At 38.0% G+C, this 18,855-nt stretch overlaps 1 protein-coding gene across 5 annotated transcripts in view; it reads left to right on the top strand.

Moving 5' to 3' along the window:
• The window catches only part of CNTNAP2 (contactin associated protein 2), a 1,219,341-nt gene that overhangs the window by 860,022 nt on the left and 340,464 nt on the right, over positions 1-18,855 (top strand). For all 5 annotated transcript variants that reach the window (XM_030007829.1, XM_030007830.1, XM_030007834.1 and 2 more), the window contains one exon: positions 4,861-5,061. In XM_030007829.1, coding sequence (XP_029863689.1) covers positions 4,861-5,061 — 201 coding nt within the window. The remainder of the gene's footprint in view (positions 1-4,860; positions 5,062-18,855) is intronic.

Below are 18,855 nucleotides of genomic sequence, written 5' to 3'. Positions count from 1 at the left end.
AACCATAAATTAAGAAGTTGGCATTATTTTCAAACTATAAATGTCTAGTTGATTTCCATGGGAAGTATTATCACAGTAACAAATAGTTAAGACTAAAAGGGAAAAAGCAGTTTTGTAATCGGCACACAATACATAAGGTTAAGATTCCTGCCTGGCAGCTTTCTCCTTTAAGCCTTTTCAGATATCTGAAGGACAGCCCCAGTAGTATACCTATATGAGATGAGGAGTCTGCTCTTTGTGGGGAGGGGAGACGGATTTGGGGCTGTGTCCATGTTACACTGTCAATGTGGTTTTCCAGCCAAGGAAAGACCCTGTCATTCCAGACTGTCTCAGTCCGTGCCTCATGGCAGGACTTTTTAGTTAAATCAGAAAAATGCATGAAGACTGTAAAATACCCCACCCAGACAAGGAGCTTCCTTCCTGTACAGCAGCCACAGCTTTTCCTCCACACTCTCTCTGCGCCTGACCTGCAGGCACAGATCTTTCAGCTTCTAGATTTTGGACAAGCCAGCTTGCTGAATGCCAAGGAATTGTCAGCCTCTATGTGTCCCTTGCTTCTATCCTATGTGCACTGTGAGTCTGACATAACTGATTTCAGGCTTTCTGGTGGGAGTCACCCGTGCATCGGTAAGCCAGTAAATTTTTCATTACTATGAGCAAGTGCTCTTCAGTCATTTGAGCCACTCTATCAACAGGTTAGTTGCAGGTGAAATGGGAGCTAGATTTCCTTCCAGTAACTGGCTGGGTATACCCTAATCAATCTCCCATCATCTTCTAGACAGCAGGAAGAGATTGAAATGCTTTTCTAGAAATGGTTATTGACTTTATTCACATACATATATAATAGATACATTTCAAGGTGCAAAAACCTTTTATCTGTTAGTAGTACTTGTACTTAGAAAGATCCTGTTCAGAGGATACATTTGACTGACGTAAAGGCAACATAGATCCATCCACGAGCATGTTTCTATCATCTTCTTCAATACAGTGTGCAACAGTAAAGCCTGAAACTCCCTCACCAGGAGGGGAAATGTCAGGGCTGCATTGGCTAGAAACCAGTAACCAAAAGGAACGCCCTTCACAGACAGAATGCCTAACGCAGCTCCTATTGCTAATGACATTCCTGTGGCTTCCTAATGGCTAGTCCAGGAGTCTTTGCTGGCTCAGAAATCCAAGATGAGGCTCTAACTGGCCTAGCGCATACCTCGCTAACATGTTAGAGCTCTTACATGTACAGTGTTTTCTGCCAAAACTGAGACATTGCTGTCAGTGAACGTATAAACTATATCAATCCTTTCTTGAAAATGAATCTGCAGTAAACTGCCATCCCAGGCTCTCAACAAAACTGTGTTGTATTCTCTGTATAACTTGACAGGTGACAATTATAAATTTTTCCTTGATACTTGGGAGTGGGATTAAAGCAATACAGAAATAAGAATTCCTCTTCTTCCTTTCCCTTGGCTTTTTTTTAAATTATTTTTTTCTTGGTGCAAGAATAGTACTGTGTTTGATATAGAGCTTTGGACTAAGGATATGAATATTAAAATAATAACCATCTTGTATCACCTGCTGAATTTCATCTCATTTGGCTGGTGTTGCATACTCCCTGTGGAGGATCCGTCTGCTTTGCTTACCTTATCTCTGAACGTTTGATTAGAAAGACTTGCACCATATCAGTTACAAACACACGAGTCCACATGACTCCGTGTAATCCAAAATAGCCTGACACTATGCAGTGAAAATTAAGACTGGAAAATAAGGTGGAATACAGTGTCCTGGAGATAAGAATAATCATAACATGGAAAGGTAAATTTACTCTGGGTCACACCCAAAACTCATCAGTGTATGTAAGCACATTTCTGTGAACTTGGTAAAGAAGTACTGAAGCATTTTCGAGTATGCCTCAGTTTATCAAAGTATTTTCATGTATTTAAAATATTGAAGAGCAGTATCAGGCCACAAGTTTTGGAATGACTCAGATATTTGCATTAACAGGTATGAGATTTACATAGATTAATTGAAAACATACTGCTATATACTACATTTTATGGTTTTTATTGCTGTAAGGCACATCTGTCAGGTGAATTAGTATTCTCTGAAACTGCCAGATGATCTCCTTAGAGAATCCGTTCTTGTGATAAATACAGCAAAGTTAGCAGCATGGCATGTTTTCGCCTCTGAATCTCTGGAAGGACGACTGTGGTCAGTGGTGTTGCTCTACAGGAACAGCTGAACTGTCTGGGGCAAAGGCCTGGATGGGTCATCCGGGAAAGAGGGCTTTTGTGCAAGCCAGTTAAAGACACCAGAATAGATTCTTACAGATTTTTTTAAAGTTTCACATTTCCTATTCGAAGTCCAAAACATGTTTCTTTGACTTGGCCCTCAGTAGTAGAAGTATATAAAACAGCAGAAAGAAAATTTAAAAGAAAAACAGAAGAACAACTTAAAATGTGAAAGAAGTATACATGATAAATGTTAGTGACAAAACCTGATGCACTTCTGGGAATGTTTGTTTAGCTTTGCTAAAGGATAATCTATGGAAAAAAGAGAATTTTCTGGGTTTTATTTACAGCGGAGGATTGACCTATGTCAGTCCTTGGCTATTTGAGATGGACGATATGAGTAGTAAGTATCAGCTGAGATAGTGTTTTTTTACACTGGTAGCTAGTCAACTTGAATTTAAAAGTTCTTAGCACCCAAGTGATAGAATAGTATTCTTACAGGAAGACAGTTTCACTAATATTGACTGAATCTTGATTGTTTTAATTCTGAAACCCTATGTCTTTCTGAGATAATATTTTTTTCATTTTGGTTCTGTGGAATGTCCCTCTAAAAAACAGTAATGGTTGGTCTATAACAGGAAAATTTCTGTGCCTTTTCTTTATTTCCTTTCTAATCTACCGTCCAACTTCCACAAATCTTCCAAAAAAAGGAGTGTGGAGTGTGTTGTTTCATTATTATGATATCTCATCTTAAATCTCCTCTGGTAACTACTGACAAATGGCACACATTAACACTTCTAGTGACTTGCTGTTCAGTAGTTTAAAGCAGTATAATGCATACAGAGTCTGTTGTAGGCTGGATATTACACACTTTTTCCATGTGCACTAGGCTGTGGGAAGTGTTGAGATTCAGCTGATGCTGCTATATTTCTTATCACCAAAATGAGGTTGTTCTTCCCCCTTCCTTTTGTCTTTTCACAACTAAACAGAAGCTTTTGTATTTCCATTCTCTCCTACTTCTATTATTTCTTACGCTGATATCCGTACCATAACCACAATCAATGAGGTCACATGGTGCTGCTATTGTAAAATATTCCAGTCTCAATATGCAGTAATTTTGGTTTACCCTAGGAACACAGCTTGGGTAAAAGTGTGAAAACCTTGATAAACTGCAGTGTTTTTAGTATTAATCACAAAGTAATGTAATCACATAAGAATCTGGTACATCGCTGTTGTTACAGTACTGCAAAGCAGTGTTGCTCGCCAGCCCACAGCAACTTACCATGTGTTTTGAGTTTGTGTGGCGGGATTTTTGGTAGTGGGGGAGGGGCTGCAGGGATGGCTCCTGTGAGAAGCTTCTAGAAGCTTCTCTGGCTCCAAGTTGGACCTGCCTCTAGCCAAGGCCAAGCCCATCAGCGATGGTGGTAGCGCCTCTGGGAGAACAGATTTAAGAAGGGGAACCTGCAGTGAGTGAGGGGATTGGAATGTGAGAGGAACCCCTCTGCAGATACTGAGGTCAGTGAAGAAGAAGGGGAGGAGGTGCGCCGGAGGAGGGGATGCCCCTGCAGCCCGTGGTGAGACAGCAGGCTGTTCCCCTGCAGCCCACGGAGGGGAGCAGGGGAGCAGATGTCCACCTGCAGCCTGGGGAAGAGCCCATGCCGGAGCAGGGGGATGCCCCCAAAGATGGCTGTGACTCCATGGGAAAGCCTGCGCTGGAGCAGTCTGTGACTGAAGGACTGCAGCCCGTGGGAAGAACTCACGTTGGAGAAGTTCATGGAGGACTGTCTCCCATTGGGAGGGACCCTACAGTGGAGCAGGGGAAGAGTGAGGAGTCCTCCTCCCTCTGAGGAGGAAGGAGCGGCAGAGACAAGGTGTGACGAGCTGACCCCAACCCCCCTCCCCTGTTCCCCTGCACTGCTGGAAGGGAGGAGGTAGAGACAACCGGGAGTGGAGTTGAGCTGTGAAGGAGGGAGTGGTGGGGGGAAGGTGTTCTAAGGTTTGGTTTTACTTCCTAGTACCCTTGTTTTGATTTGATTTGTAGTCAATTAAATTGATTTTGTTTTTTCCCCAAGTTGAGCCTGTCTTTTGCCCGTGACCATAAGTGGGGAGTGATCCCTCCCTGTCCTTGTCTCAATCCACGAGCCTGCCTTTATATTTTCTCCTCATCCCACGGTGGCTGGGGGTGGGGGGGAGTGAGTGAGCAGCTTTGTGGTGTTTTGTTGCTGCCTGGGCTGAAACCACGACACCATGCACAGTGAATTTTCCTCACATAGAAACCTTGAATCTTCAGTGCATCAGCCTTGTGTCCTCCTAATCAATTTCTGATCAAAGCTAATCCTTATTAGTTCCATATGTCACTATTAACATCAGTTGTTCAAGGAAGTCTCCTCACACATTATATTGGTTATCAAAACTACAAAGGCAATCTGGGTTTCTTCCTTTCATCGTTTCACAGTTGTTGGAACTATGCTCTTAACATGATGACTTCTCATGTGCAATGCCCTTCTTCTCCACTACCCCCTCAAAAAATACCTTGCAGAACATTTTTATCTTTTGTCAAAGGCCTAGATTTATTTTAATTCAGTTCCACTGTCTGTCTTTTACCAATTCTTGTCTTGTCTTTTTCCCCTCTTTTCAGACGATAAAGTATGGACAACTGTGTACCATGATCTGCAAATGCAGACTTCTGTGGGAGGCAACAGCCTGGAGAAGTTATCTGTACTGCAGCTCAACTACAGTGCAACGATGGACCAGATTTCTGCCATTACCAGTAGTGCTGAATACTGCGAGCAGTTTATCTCCTATTCTTGCAAGATGTCCAGGCTTCTGAATACACCAGGTAGGCTGAGAACGGGATATCAATTAAATAAAGTGTTAAAAAACTTCATCTGAACAATTCAACAGGTATTGTTGTCAGACCTGTCCATTCAGTGAACATACTTCTTTGTTCTCCTTCATTAAGGTTCACAAAGAGGTAAATAATTGAAAGTACAGAAGAAATTAATTTCTCAGGAAATTTTGCCTATTTGCTTCCTACTAAAATGAATTTTCTTGCACCACAAATATGTGTGTTCTCTCAGATCTGTTGCTCCTTAAAGCAGGAGGCTTTTGGTAAACAGGGTAACTTTGAAAGTTTAATCAGTAGAGGCATTGCAAAATTGCTTTGAACTTTATCCTGTTTTTCTGGTTGTCAGTTTTCATATGCTACAGTCAGCAAGGGCACTGGCTGAATGAGGGTTGGAATTTTCCCACTAATATCTCTGAAACAGTTTCTTATACACAGAGTATTTGTGGGTAATCAGATGCCTTACACATTGTAGAGAATGCCATGGTCACTAATGTGGTGTGTGAGAAATATGATATGCTATTACCTACAAGTAGATTCATTATAAGTTTCTCCTTTTGCTGTGTAGCTTTACTGGAAGAGAACAGTCCTAGTACTGCTTGCTATATGTGCCTCCTCAACAAGTCTTACCTGTAACTGATAAAGACAGAAGTATTAGTTATTCCAGAATAATTAAAACAGCACATGAGGAAGGAATTCAGTTTTAGAAACTAGTACTTTATCTATGCTCTAATTGGGTATGATAGCATTTGATGTTAGATAAACCTTTAATGGTACTTAATGAAGACTGGTTTATAAGTGGAAACATACAACGCATTTTCATGATTGTGAAATCAGTTCATTGTGATAGGAGCAATTAAAATGCATTTCAGATGAAACTAATGGCTGGATGCTTACAGTGTTACACTTTAAGCTGCTTCCCCACACGAATTTATTTTGGTATATTTTCTTATGGTGCTGTAGATAAGGATTCATTTAGCTTGCATGTGCATCTTATCCTTATTTCCATAAGCATTCCGTTAGTTAATAGATACTGTAATGCTTGTTACTCCTTTCCCTCCTCCCCGCTGTTTTTGAACTATTTCTAATGCATGGTTTGTCTCTGTTGTTATTATTTTGCTTAATTTACTGTAGCACAAAGAATCTGCAAAGTGGAAAATTGTTTCTTCTTTCTTGGGCCTTAATGTATAGGATCCTGAATCACATTCATAATTAGAAGTATTGTGATTAGATCCTGCTGATGGATACAAGCTCCCTGCTTGCATATGCTTCAGAAAAGTAGTATATGGATGTATCTTGGGCAGGTATTTAGAAGGCGAATTTGCTTGGGGATGGAGCTGGAGATAAAGTGCATAGAAAGCTCACAGAGCACTGTTAGATTCTCCTTTGAATGTGTAAGACTATTATTTCAGGACCAAATTGTACTTGTTAGTATATATTTATATTACAATAAAAGAAATATATACTGTAATTGCAGACGTTTGCCTTACCTTCTAGGTTTAAAAGAACAATTAAGCAGCACACAAAATAATAACTTACTGAAAATTTCTTTAAGGAAAAATCAATTCCAGATATTTGCATTTTTAAGCTGCTTAGAAATGTTTGGATGTATTTTGCAGATCCCTCTTTCTTTATGTTTTTACCTTTTATATGGAAAGATAACGTCTCTTAGAAATTCTTTATAAGCCAGTTTTTTGGTCTGGAAAGTGAGTTTCCGGAGATGTTCTGAAGTGGTTTTTCTTCCTTTAAGTGAGAGAAAGAAACAACAAAGGCAGACCATTTTAAACTAGACAGTAAGAAAAAAATCACACTGCAGTGTTTGCATAACACCTGTAATGGTTTGTACACATAGGACAGGAGTGATTTGTGTGTTAGTGGGGAAGAGGCCAATACATTTTCTTTCTAAGCTATGTGTCCTTGGCTTCAGTGCATGGCTTCCAAGCTAAGGAACTAATTTTTCATACCTTTCTCTTTTTCTTTTTCTTTTTTTTTTTTGGAGGATTGCCTTATTTGGTAAATATATTATGACACCCTATTCATCTCACAGCACAGCTCCAAGTACTCATGTGGCTTCTTCCACCACAGACCTTTCTATATAAATCATTGCAGTATGGTGCCCACACAAAGAAAAGAAAAAAAAAAAAAAAAAAAAAAAAAAATCAACATTTTTGTATTCCTCAGGAAGCAGAATCCCGGTTGTATTGAAGCCAGTGCTAAAACCTCTATAGACTTCATGGGATCAGGGTAGCATTTGTGGCCTTGACCACAGGTGCTTTTCTAGGGCACAACTTTTCCGTTACACCTTTCAGATGTTTAAGTAACCACTAAGAATAGACTAGTGCTTTTTTTTTTTTTTAAATTGCATGAAAGAGAACAGAGAAAATGGAAAAAGTGCAGCAACTCAACTTTTTCACCTTTTTGCCTCCTGGGGATCACGTCACTTTACAACATGATTCCTTCTCAGGGAGAAATTGCTCAGTTAACATATTTAAACAAGTCAGGATTGAAGCTGTTTATTGATCTATTAATGGCAAGTGATTAACTAGCCATCAGTGAACTATAGCTTTTGCTGCTTTTAGTTCTGTATTTCCTGACAAGGTATAGGTACATACAATTGCACTAATATGTGTTCTGCTGCTAATAATAGCTTAAATGTTTTGTTTTGTTTTTTTTAATGCGGTGGAAATAGCATCAAAATGTTCTGTTTGTGGGAAGCCTTCATATTAATAAACCTGTTTTGTTGTGGGGTTTTTTTGGCTACAGGCACAGTGGTTGAAGAATTCTCATTGTCACATGCTTTGAGAGCCACATATGAAAAGCAGTCTGTACAAACTGAGAATTCTCATTCTTCTGAGTTTTAGACTTTGAGTCTGTATTCCTCCAGGTCCATGTCTTTTTTTTCGTAATCATGGGCTTTCATCCAAGCAAAATAGCATGTACATCCCAGACAACAGATTAAAATCATTGCCAACAATAGGGATTAGGAGTGATTTTACAGGTCAGAATGCCATTTCCTTTCCACGTAGTCTGAGGGAAGCCAGTAATAAGATGTTCCATGTAAAATAAAATCATAAGTGACTTCTGAAAACATACCAGAAAACAGGAATCTCATAAGACTATAGCATAATTCAGGTTTGAAGGGACTGCAGAAGGTCACCTGGTCCAATTTTCTGCTCAAAGCTAGATGAACAGTCCTGGTCTAGTAGTAAGTGAAGACTATCTGGAAATGCGATTTTCCTTCCTTACTGTTTTAGGTTTGGGGTTTTTGTTTGTTTTGAACTTGTAGCCCAATATGTTTTACATTATGTTCAGACCTAGGGGTCTGTTTCAAAGCTTTAACAAAAGATCATCAGAAAACCAAAATTAATCAAGATATCTTGGTGACTTTCTTAAGAAAGCGCAAAACCAGACACCTCTGCTAAAAATACAACACGTTATCACAATAGACAATAAATCTATAGGTACCCTGTAAATTTCTGGGGAAGCCATTTTCAAGCAGGGAGCCTGCAGTGGATGCAGTTGTCTCACAGTCTTTGTCAATTGACTACATACTGAGGAGATCTGTGTTCAGTTCCTGACTCTGATACAGATTTCCTCTATGACTTTAACAATTTATTTAATTTTTCTTTTTTTCTTCAGTTCAGTCAACATGAGGCCGACACTTCTTATTCCTGTATTCTCTATTTAGATAATACGGCTTTTAGAACAGGAATTCCTTTGTGAATGTGCAGTTATCAGCATGATAGAGGCTTGATCTTGGCAATCCAAGTAACAATTACTGTTAATAAATGAGTGAAATGATAAGCCCATGGATCATAATTGCAATTTAGTAACAGTGTAAATATATATGTAAATTTGAAAAAAAAAATAAACACCAGACTTTTTGTTTTGTTTTCCTCTTTTACATTTACACCTCATATCCTCTTTTTTTCTTGTTTCCTTGGAAACTTCCAATTTGAGAAGATAATGATATGTTTAGTACTGAGGACATGCAGAAAGCTAGCTGTTTTCTGAGTTCGCAGTGCCCATATACTTTCCAGTTGGTACAGGAGGTGATAGGACATTTCCCTCATTTGCAAACAGGAACTTGGAGACAGAAGAAAGTTCTTTTGTGCCCACTGGTTAACGACAGAAAGAAGCAATGCAGGATGTAGAATCACTTTGCTTTTATAGGAAGCTTCCCTTCTTTGCTGTAAGAAACAAAGTGATACAGAGGACAGTGATACAATATACTAATAGAATGCAGAATGCTAGTTAATAATATTATATATCTTCATCCACTGTTGTCATTAGACTTCCTAATAACACCTGCTTGTGACTTCATTGGTATGAAATTCTCCATGGGCCACTGATCTCAGCCTCCGAAATGGGGAGGGAACAGCATGCTGGTTCTGCCATTCTTCCCGCTCACGCGGGGAATGAGACCCTGAAGAGAGGAGGGCTGCTGTGTTCACAGTATCTATGAGTCTGTCATTTCCCAGAGCTGTAGGAGCTGTAACAAATAATCAGAGTGTGGGAGCTAAAAGCATAGATACAGAGAACAGAACGAGATCTGTTGGTGTTGTGTTCCAATTTTTATTCCTATTCATTGTGCCTGCAGGCAGCATATGAAAACCATAAAGCAGAGTTACTGCAGCACATGAATTACTGTTTCATGCCTGTTTGTTTTTGGAGGAAATGAGACAGCAGCTTCATGAATTTAGGAGTTTAACAGGTGAAATAGAAAACTTAATTTGCTGTTTGGTTGTTTTAGTTACAATAAAGCAATTGCAATACCAGTAGAAAATAAGACTTATGGGTAGACTGAGATAAAAACAAAGTTAAAAATTGCAATATGGTATTTTTCCTAAGTAGCCATCCAAATCAGAACTTTATATATAAACTTTCACATTGCTAGACATTAGCTGATCTAGAATGCTAGTTGCAGATATAATTCCTGCTTAATAAGAGTTTTTGAAAAAGAGTCTGAGAGAGGAATGGGATTTCTGCAGTCCTACAGTGATGAACGGAAGCTGCTCCAAAACTTGCTTAGGCTTCAGTATTCAATTCTCAATGTTCTTTCAGAAAACATGCCTGTAAGCTTTCATGTATCTTGTCCAGCCTTAAGAAATTTATTGATTGATCCTTTCTTCTCTGTCAGTGTTCTAGAAAAGCTGATTTCAACTTCTAGTGATTTTTCAAGCACAAGGGTAGCAGGAACAATGTCCTTGCTCTGCTCTGATCTACATGCTCACGTCCCAGAAGTGCAAACCAACAGCTTTTGGAGATTTCTTTTTTCCTTAGTCGTTGTCATGTTGCTATAGAACTGAAGCAGACATTAATTCATAGGTTAAATGTTTCTCATGAAATACATAGCAGTCCTCCTAAGTAAATGTTAGGTAGGTAAATGGTTAGTTAAGAGGTCATTTTTCCAGTCCAGTATTAATACACCCTTCTCTCATGTCTTTGTTTCACTCTGCACCTTTGCTTGTCTCTTAGCAATTCCTTTAAGGTGTTTTGGTACTGTGATCACTGAGTCTTTTAATTTCACTTTATCTTCATCATTTTTTTAGCTGGTAAACTATTTTTGCTAATTTTCCAAGTTATCTTTGCTGTTGTGTAGGAATTAGACTTAATCCAGTTATCAGTAAGTGGAAAAGGTACATGTTGCTTTGGTGTTTGTTGGAAATAATAGTAGCTGATAAGAGCTTTGTGAATATTAGATATCCTCTATGGAAAGTGTAACTGCAGTGCTGTGAGCCCTAGTTTCTTTGCTATGCCTTTTTAAGGAAAAGTAGTGCATTTGAGTTTTAACTTTGCAGTTATAGCAGAATGTTCCAAACCGGTTGTTTCTCGTACCCACTCTGCATATGTACTCTGCCTATTGTGGGAAAAGATTCACTATCTTTATTTCTTAACAGAAAGATAGAGGAAGGTAATAATTACTCCACTGTTTGTACTGAACCCTGTTTTATAAAAACTGTTTAAAACCATTCATGGTTATTGTTTTCACAGAAACAGTCAGAGGCATTTCTTCTTCATGAACTGAGGTTGTTCTGGGGAAAAGTAATCTTTCTTGATCAATGACCGAAAATATTAGTTTACTAATTTCTCAGACAGAATGGATCTAGATGGTATATAATTGCGTGTCTTGACAAGAATTTCTCTTTCACCCATATTCTAAATGCATTCACATTACTCTGAGTATTTTTCCTTATTCAAAGATGCAGTAAAAATATCCGGTGTTTCTTTTTTCATTCCCGTTCCTGAGATGAATGTGTGTCATAAACAACTGTATGATGAATCAAGCTAAACATATGCAATTAAGAGAAGATGGTACTTTGCAGTGCATAAAATGAAAAGATCATAAGAAAGAGCTCCAATGCAGACGACACCAAGTTGGGAGGGAGGGTTGATCTGCTCAAGGGTAGGGCTCTACAGAGGGATCTGGACAGCCTGGATCAATGGGCTGAGGCTAATTGTATGAGGTTCAACAAGGCCAAGTGCCGGGTCCTGCACTTCAGTCACAACAAACCCATGCAGCACTACAGGCTTGGGGAAGAGTGGCTGGAAAGCTGCCTGGCAGAAAAAGACCTGGGGGTACTGGTTGACAGCCAGCTGAATATGAGCCAGTAGTGTGCCCAGGTGGCCAAGAAGACCAACGGCATCCTGGCCTGCATCAGAAATAGTGTGGCCAGCAGGAGCAGGGAGGTGATTGTTCCCGTGTACTCAGCACTGGTGAGGCCGCACCTCGAGTACTGTGTTCAGTTTTGGGCCCCTCACTACAGGAAAGACATGGAGTTGCTGGAGCATGTCCAGAGAAGGGCAACCAAGTTGGTGAGGGGCCTGGAGCACAAGTCTTATGAGGAGCGGCTGAGGGAACTGGGGCTGTTTAGTCTGGAGAAGAGGAGGCTGGGGGGAGACCTTATCGCTCTCTACAACTACCTGAAAGGAGGTTGTAGTGAGGTGGGTAGTGGTCTCTTCTATCAAGTAGCTAGTGATAGAATGAGAGGAAATGACCTCAAGTTGCGCCAGGGGAGGTTTAGATTGGATATTAGGAAAAATTTCTTCACCAAAAGGGTTGTCAAGCATTGGAACAGGCTGCTCAGGGTAGTGGTGGAGTCATCATCCCTGGAGGTGTTCAAAAAACACATAGATGAGGCACTTCAGGACGTGGTTTAGTGTTTTAGTGGGCATGGTGGTGTTGGGTTGGCGGTTGGACTCAATAATCTTAAAGGTCTTTTCCAGCCTAAACAATTCTATGATTCTATGATTCCCTTCTGTGTTACGGACTTCTCTTGGCCTTTTCTTCATTGCCCTGCATTGCCTTATAAGAAGACAAGTGTTCAACTGCTATTGAAACATTGCCTGCCCTGTTTTCATGGATGAGATGATACTGTTCCATTTCTTGAGGCTGTGAGTTTTACTGATTATCTGAAGGTTATAGTTAGGCTTTCCTAAATTCTAACCTGAGCTTTCCCAGCTGACAGCCTGGGGCATTGAGCTGTATCTTCTATATTAGGTTTTACATTTGGAAAGCCTTTCTGCTTCTCAGGAGCCTCTTTAAACAGCCTTTAGTTAGTGTTTGGAGTTTGGAAGTACTGGAACTGCTTTGTAAGAACTACTTTTTGTTCTTAGTAATGTTATCAGATCCCACCCCCTATATCATACATGTTTTTCATAGTGAGTTCATCAGATAAACCTCTGGAGCACAGCAGAATGCATATGAACTTGAGAATGGATATGGTGTGATTACTAACATATGTGTTGCTATTTGAGGTATGAACAGCCCCAAATACATCTTATTCCAGGATTATGTTTGACTATGTTTTTTACTGCACTTTTTATGTATGTATGCTTGATGTTATTTATCAAATCAGTATATTAAAATGTTTTTCTGAATTGCCTCTGAAACAGAGTGCCTGAAATATTTTCCTCTTTTCACCTTGTGAATAATTCCGCATACATTTTCCCTATTTTTCCACATTTTCCTTATAGTATAACCCATTCTTTCCATGAACCCCCTTCAATGATTTCATATTCTGCCTAAATACATTTTCTAATGTTAAAACAATGTCACTTAGACCAGCCAACATTGCCTGAGTGTGTATGAGGATGGAGTTTTACTAAACGTTAAAGCGAGTATGCAAGAAGTACAACATATTTTAAAATCAGGTTCACGTAACATCACTGCTATTATAATCTGGGGGAGGAGAGTGCGTTGTCCCCTTGAACTTCTGTGCCTTCATGTGCTTGTAGCATAAGCCATATGTATCTGTAGATTTCTTTGTGGAAATCTATATACGTACAGGTATTTCTATAGAAGGAAATGGCCTCCAGATAATGATCACTTCTTAGAAGGAATTACTTCAACAAGTTCCTTTTTCAATTGTCTGTTGAAATATTTTGTTATGTGAGATTTGCTCAACGTGAGAAGATGAAAAAACTTAATTAATCTCTGATTTTCTGTAAGGTAGACGTATTTTACTGAAAAGGCATATGGATGGTAACTTCTATTTTCAAGGAATTTGTGTTGCCAGCAAAAATGATTCATGTTCACTTCCTTAGATTCTTGGAATAAGGAGTGGGAAAGATATTTAACTAGATTAATAGGAATAGGAATAAAAAATCAATAACCATATTTTGTGGAAAAGTGGATCTGCAGATTTAGAAGAAAAGAAAAAAAAAAGGGCGATTACCGTATTTACTGGTGGAAATTAAACTTCGAATCTGGGCATTTGTTGGCCAGTGCAATTATAAAGATAGAGCTGCTAACAAGATGCAAAAGATTGAAATTCAGTCCAACATTTCAGAAGCAGAAGCTAAACATTTGGAATCAGTTACCAACTTAGCTGCTGAACTAGTATGAGTTTCAGAAAGTGGCAGCTGATTAGTACACATTTCTATCTCAGTTACCCGAGAAAAGACCCGTTATACCAGTTTCTGTTGGAAGCCAATACTCCTTTGCGGAAATAGCTAGTGTGTTTTGGTAGTTAGCATGGACTCTGTAAAGCAAACATATGCTCTACAACTAATAGTGGGGGTTCAGCTGCAACTTGTTAAGATCCCGTGCATTGCCAGAACAGCAATGATGATGCTTTGTTTAAACTACAGATATGCAGTTGGATACATGTAACTTACAGGATAGATCTTACTAACTCATAAACTCAAGACCTATTTAGTACCTGTCAAGCTATTTTTAAAATGACACGTCTACCAAAGCACTTGCGTAGATGAATAGCTATAATTAATCTATTGTACCAAGTTTAAATTGTATCCACAAAAATATTTGTATTTTGGAACATGCTTTACTATTAAACAGAATCTTTTCTCCCATCACCTTAAGAACTAGTAATCTGCTTTCTGCTAACATTAGTCGATCTCAAAAGTTCTTTTTGCCTTTTTTTCTCTTTCCCCTTTACTCATTCCTCTCTGATGTTTTATTGTGTCTCTACCTCTGATATTTGTGACATATTCTGATTTCATATACACTTTTGTAGAATCTTAATAGCATTTACAGTGGTGTTACTCTTGAATGACACAGGAGTAACAGATCAAAGCTTCTTTTTCTTTTTAATCATCTGTCTCCTATAGCATGGACTGTGTTTTCATTTTTTTGCAAAGCGCTGTGTCAAGTAGCAAGAATGGAAGAGATACTGAACCAATTTCTTTTCCAGAAAGTCTGAAATTGCAAGCAGACCAAAAAAATTTCCAGACATATAAGATAACTCATCTGTGATAATACTCTGCACCACTATTGCAATTTTTCACCCACAGATCTAAAAAAATATCGTAACAAAATCTCCAAACGTTAGGAGTTGGAAGTAATGAGAGTTTTGTTTGGTTTTGTTTGGATTGGGAGTTTTGGTTTTGTTTGTTTAAAGATTTCTGTGCAAAGTGTGTTTGAATGTGGCAGTCCTTAATGATCAATGCAGATCAACATTTACCATGCTAAGCAGAGAGCAGCCTTCATCTCACTGAACCAAAAAAATCTTGACTATTGCTCTGATTAGTACTGCACCTTGATTTCTGGCCTGATGGCCAGCTCTGTTGTTCACAATCATGTTCAAGTACAAGAAATCCGTAACACCAGCCAGACTTTGTGAACACGGAAAAAAGAAAGAAGGGTAATGAGTGGTAACTGAAAGTCTGCCAAAGGCCAAATAAGGTCTTTCCTCTGATAAAGTTAAGGTTTTACCCACAGAACTTCTTCCTAATACCCACTTGGCTCATTATTAAAGTGGAGCAACTGAATATATACATATACTTCAGTGAGAAGTGCCTAGGTAATTGATCCATGTTTGCATGCAGCATCCCAATGTCAAGGTCTACTTTTCTTTGGAGTCACGTGCAGATTTCATATTGTACAGTAACACCTGGACAAAAGAAAAATAATCCAGTAACCCATTATGTCAAATCACTTGGCGTCCTCTGTGGGCTGACCATTAGTGTTTTGTATTTTATATGGATTCCAGTGAACACAAGAAAAAGAGTAAGCAATTCCTATGTTCATACTATTACTGTTGTCAAGATTCATTTTTATTCAAAGAAGTGCAGCTGTATGAACTAATGCTTAGAGAAAGAGAAAAAGGTTTGATGGTTTTTTGAATGTCATGCTAACTTTGGTAATCCTGTTATTATATGCCTTTTCATCAGGAATTCACTGTCCATCTATATTTTAAGAGCAAACACACAAAAAAATTCCTGTCAATTCAGTCTATTAAAGGATTCTTTTTCTCCATCTCCCAAACTTTGCAATCCTTGCTCAGAGATATGACTGAGGAATGATAATAGAATAGCTCCTCTTCTTTGTCAATGACTGAAAAATAACAATGCTTTCTTGCTGACAAAATCTTGAATAAATAAGTTGAGCATAATCAAAACAAATTTTAAAATAATTTCTCTTGTACTTCAGGATATTCTTTGAGATTTCTCTCAGATTAATTGCAGTGCAACACTAATGACAGCAACATGGACCTTACTGAATTCCTTTCTTCTGTATTAAGACTGATTATTAATGACATTTTATTGGAGTAGGGTGGTGAGCATCTTTTTAGCTACTCTTTTATTCCTAATGCCTCTGTATTTCATCAGTAAAAATTAGTAAATCACTCATGATCCTACAAACTAAAGGAGTAGCATGTTTGCAAGTCACAGAACATCTTGCGAGTGTATTCCTGGTATAATAATTTATCCAAGACAGTAAGCAATAGCTTGCTTAGGTCTGTATCAAAGGACAAAATCTGTAATTAATAAGAAATAAGTTTCCTGAATGAAGCTGAAGGGGACTTTCAGCAAGCAACCTTTTCTGTCTCTCTCTGGCTTTTAAATAATCCACTTAAAGGGATTATTTAAAGAGAATCTTAAGAAATGGTAATGACTGGGATTACTGTCATTCTGGAGAAAGTAGGGCTCTGTTCTGTTGTGTATTTTCTTATACAAAAGTAATGTGACAGAAGTCTGAAAAAACATATCAAAATTGGTATTGCCTGGTATTGCCAGAGGAGTGCCTAAGCCTGTACATGTCCGTGCACAGGGCTGCAGTAACAGGCCACACTTGGCCAGAGTCTATGATGAAGAGTTTTATAATAAATTCTGCATAGGAACTTCCCCACATTCTTCCTATATAAATGAATAAACTTGTCATTCTGTAGTTTTACTATGTTTTAATTAAAATGCAATATTATTACTCTATAATAAAAAGCCCAACCTACAAAAACTGGTATCAAATTTAAATACAGATTACAATCCCTGGATTATCAACACCACAAATTCTTGTTTGTTTCTGATGATTGAGTTTTACTGGGATATGGATATTTACACAAATAGGCCATGTTAACATTTAAGGGAAATGCTTTGTATGTTGTCTTATTGTGTGATGTTCTTTCTATAAATAAACTTAACAAATTTATTTCATGTTTTTTCCCTCATACTTTGCTACTATGTTTTACTCATATGTTTTACTATCATTAGGATTTTCAAAAAGATCAGAATACTTCTTTTTTATATATATAATTTGGTAGTAAAACTTGTTCAAATATTTCTAAGAGTTATCTCTTCCCCAAAATAGGCATTTCAGGAGGATAGGAGGATTCAAAATATTCACAATACACACTGTAAATTTTCAACTGTAGTGGAGTATTTAAATAGTAACTTTGTAAAGAAAAACATGCAAAGGAAAAAATATGCTTCTTAGTGTATAGCTTCAATACTAAAGGAAACGATTGTTTTTAATTTAATTGATTTTTAGCTTTTTAATTTTTCTGCCTTTTTTCCCTTCATTCTCTTATAAGGCCATTCTTTCATGTTATTGATTACTTCATTCTTCCTCTCTTTCTTGCTTTTTAATGGACTAGTTCTTATTAATACATGTGGAAGGCTTATTGCTTCCACTGATAATTTTTTCAAGGTATGAAAATTTTTTTTGAGATGCTGCTTCTCTCTGTTTACATCACTGTTCTTCAAATCATTTTCAGACTCTTCAGAAGAAGATGGGGAAGGGTTTAAAAGATATCGGGGGCAGTGAGAGAGGATCAGAGTTTAGCAAGTGGAGATAAATGATAATCGGCAGTGCTGTGGAAAGATTGTGGAATTTGAAAGCTGCTTGGGAAGAGGGTAGCAGAGAGCAATTTTTAGGAGATGATGGGGAATCCAAATCGCACTGTGTATACAGTAGCTGAAAGGCTTATGTCAGCCAACAAAAATATACTGAAGGGGTCATTGTCGAGCTTAATTACTTTGTTTTCAAATTGGAGTTGGTTTAATTGAAACTAATGTGCTAATATTGGCTAGGTTTGTGGAAATGAAGACTGCTATGGAAGGATTCTAGAAAGTATGTAAGTGGTACAGAATAATAAAAAATATTAGAAATGCTTGAATAGCTTTATGCAGTTGGAAAAATTGGACAGTACTTCAGAGTTCTAAGTTGAATAAAGTCACATTTAGTGTAACTTCCTTGAAATCAGTAGAATAATGAAAATTCAATTTGCCACATAAGATGTTTTCAAGTTTTGATTAATTTAATGGGATTTGCTATGTTTTAAAAATGAAGCCTTTTGAAAATGCAGAGCAAGTTGTAGGTCAAAAAAAGTACAAAATGGCTTTAAGTGTCTGGACATTTCCTGGACTGTGGGGAAAAAAAGAGCTGTTGTTGCTTTCATTCAATACCATTTAGAACTAAGTGCTTTACAGTTTCATAGAAAACACCACAGGACTTCTATGGTACAGTAAACCCACATTTGCTTTGATCAACATAGAACTTCACACTACCACATGCCACTTGTAGAAATGTGTCCTAATCTAAAGTGGTTTTGAAATTTCACTAGCCCCTTAAGCAGCTATGCACTCTTGAGTTCTGCTTTGGAATGCACTAAAAGAATCTCTTCATATGCTGTTGGAGGTTGGTACTCTTTTCACTCTCTGACATGAAATTATCCAAATAAAATAGTTAAAAAGCAAGCACAGTCCAAGAAGTGACTTCCCCAGAACTTCCCTAGAGGATTCAACCAAAGACAGCTGATCAATTTAAGTATTAACTCCAATTTAAATGCGTGTACCAATTTAATTCAAAGTCTGTGACTGAAGAAGATAAAAAAGTTTGAAGGTTTGCAGTACAATTGCTTTTATTAATTGAAAACTAGCATGTAAAGGAAATTTTGAAAATATTGGAATGCTGAGTTCTTCATCCAGGTCTGACCACTTCAGATCCCACACGAAATGGTAGTGCCTGAAAATTATTTTTACTGTGTGGCTGTTCAGCTATCAAGATAAAATGAACTGATAGTCTCAGTCTACTTCCTACTGGGCATA

This window comes from Aquila chrysaetos, chromosome 3, assembly GCF_900496995.4.
Source record: "Aquila chrysaetos chrysaetos chromosome 3, bAquChr1.4, whole genome shotgun sequence".
NCBI lineage: Eukaryota > Metazoa > Chordata > Aves > Accipitriformes > Accipitridae > Aquila > Aquila chrysaetos.
Note: the sequence above shows the minus strand (reverse complement) of the source record. Positions and strands in the feature narration are given on the sequence as shown.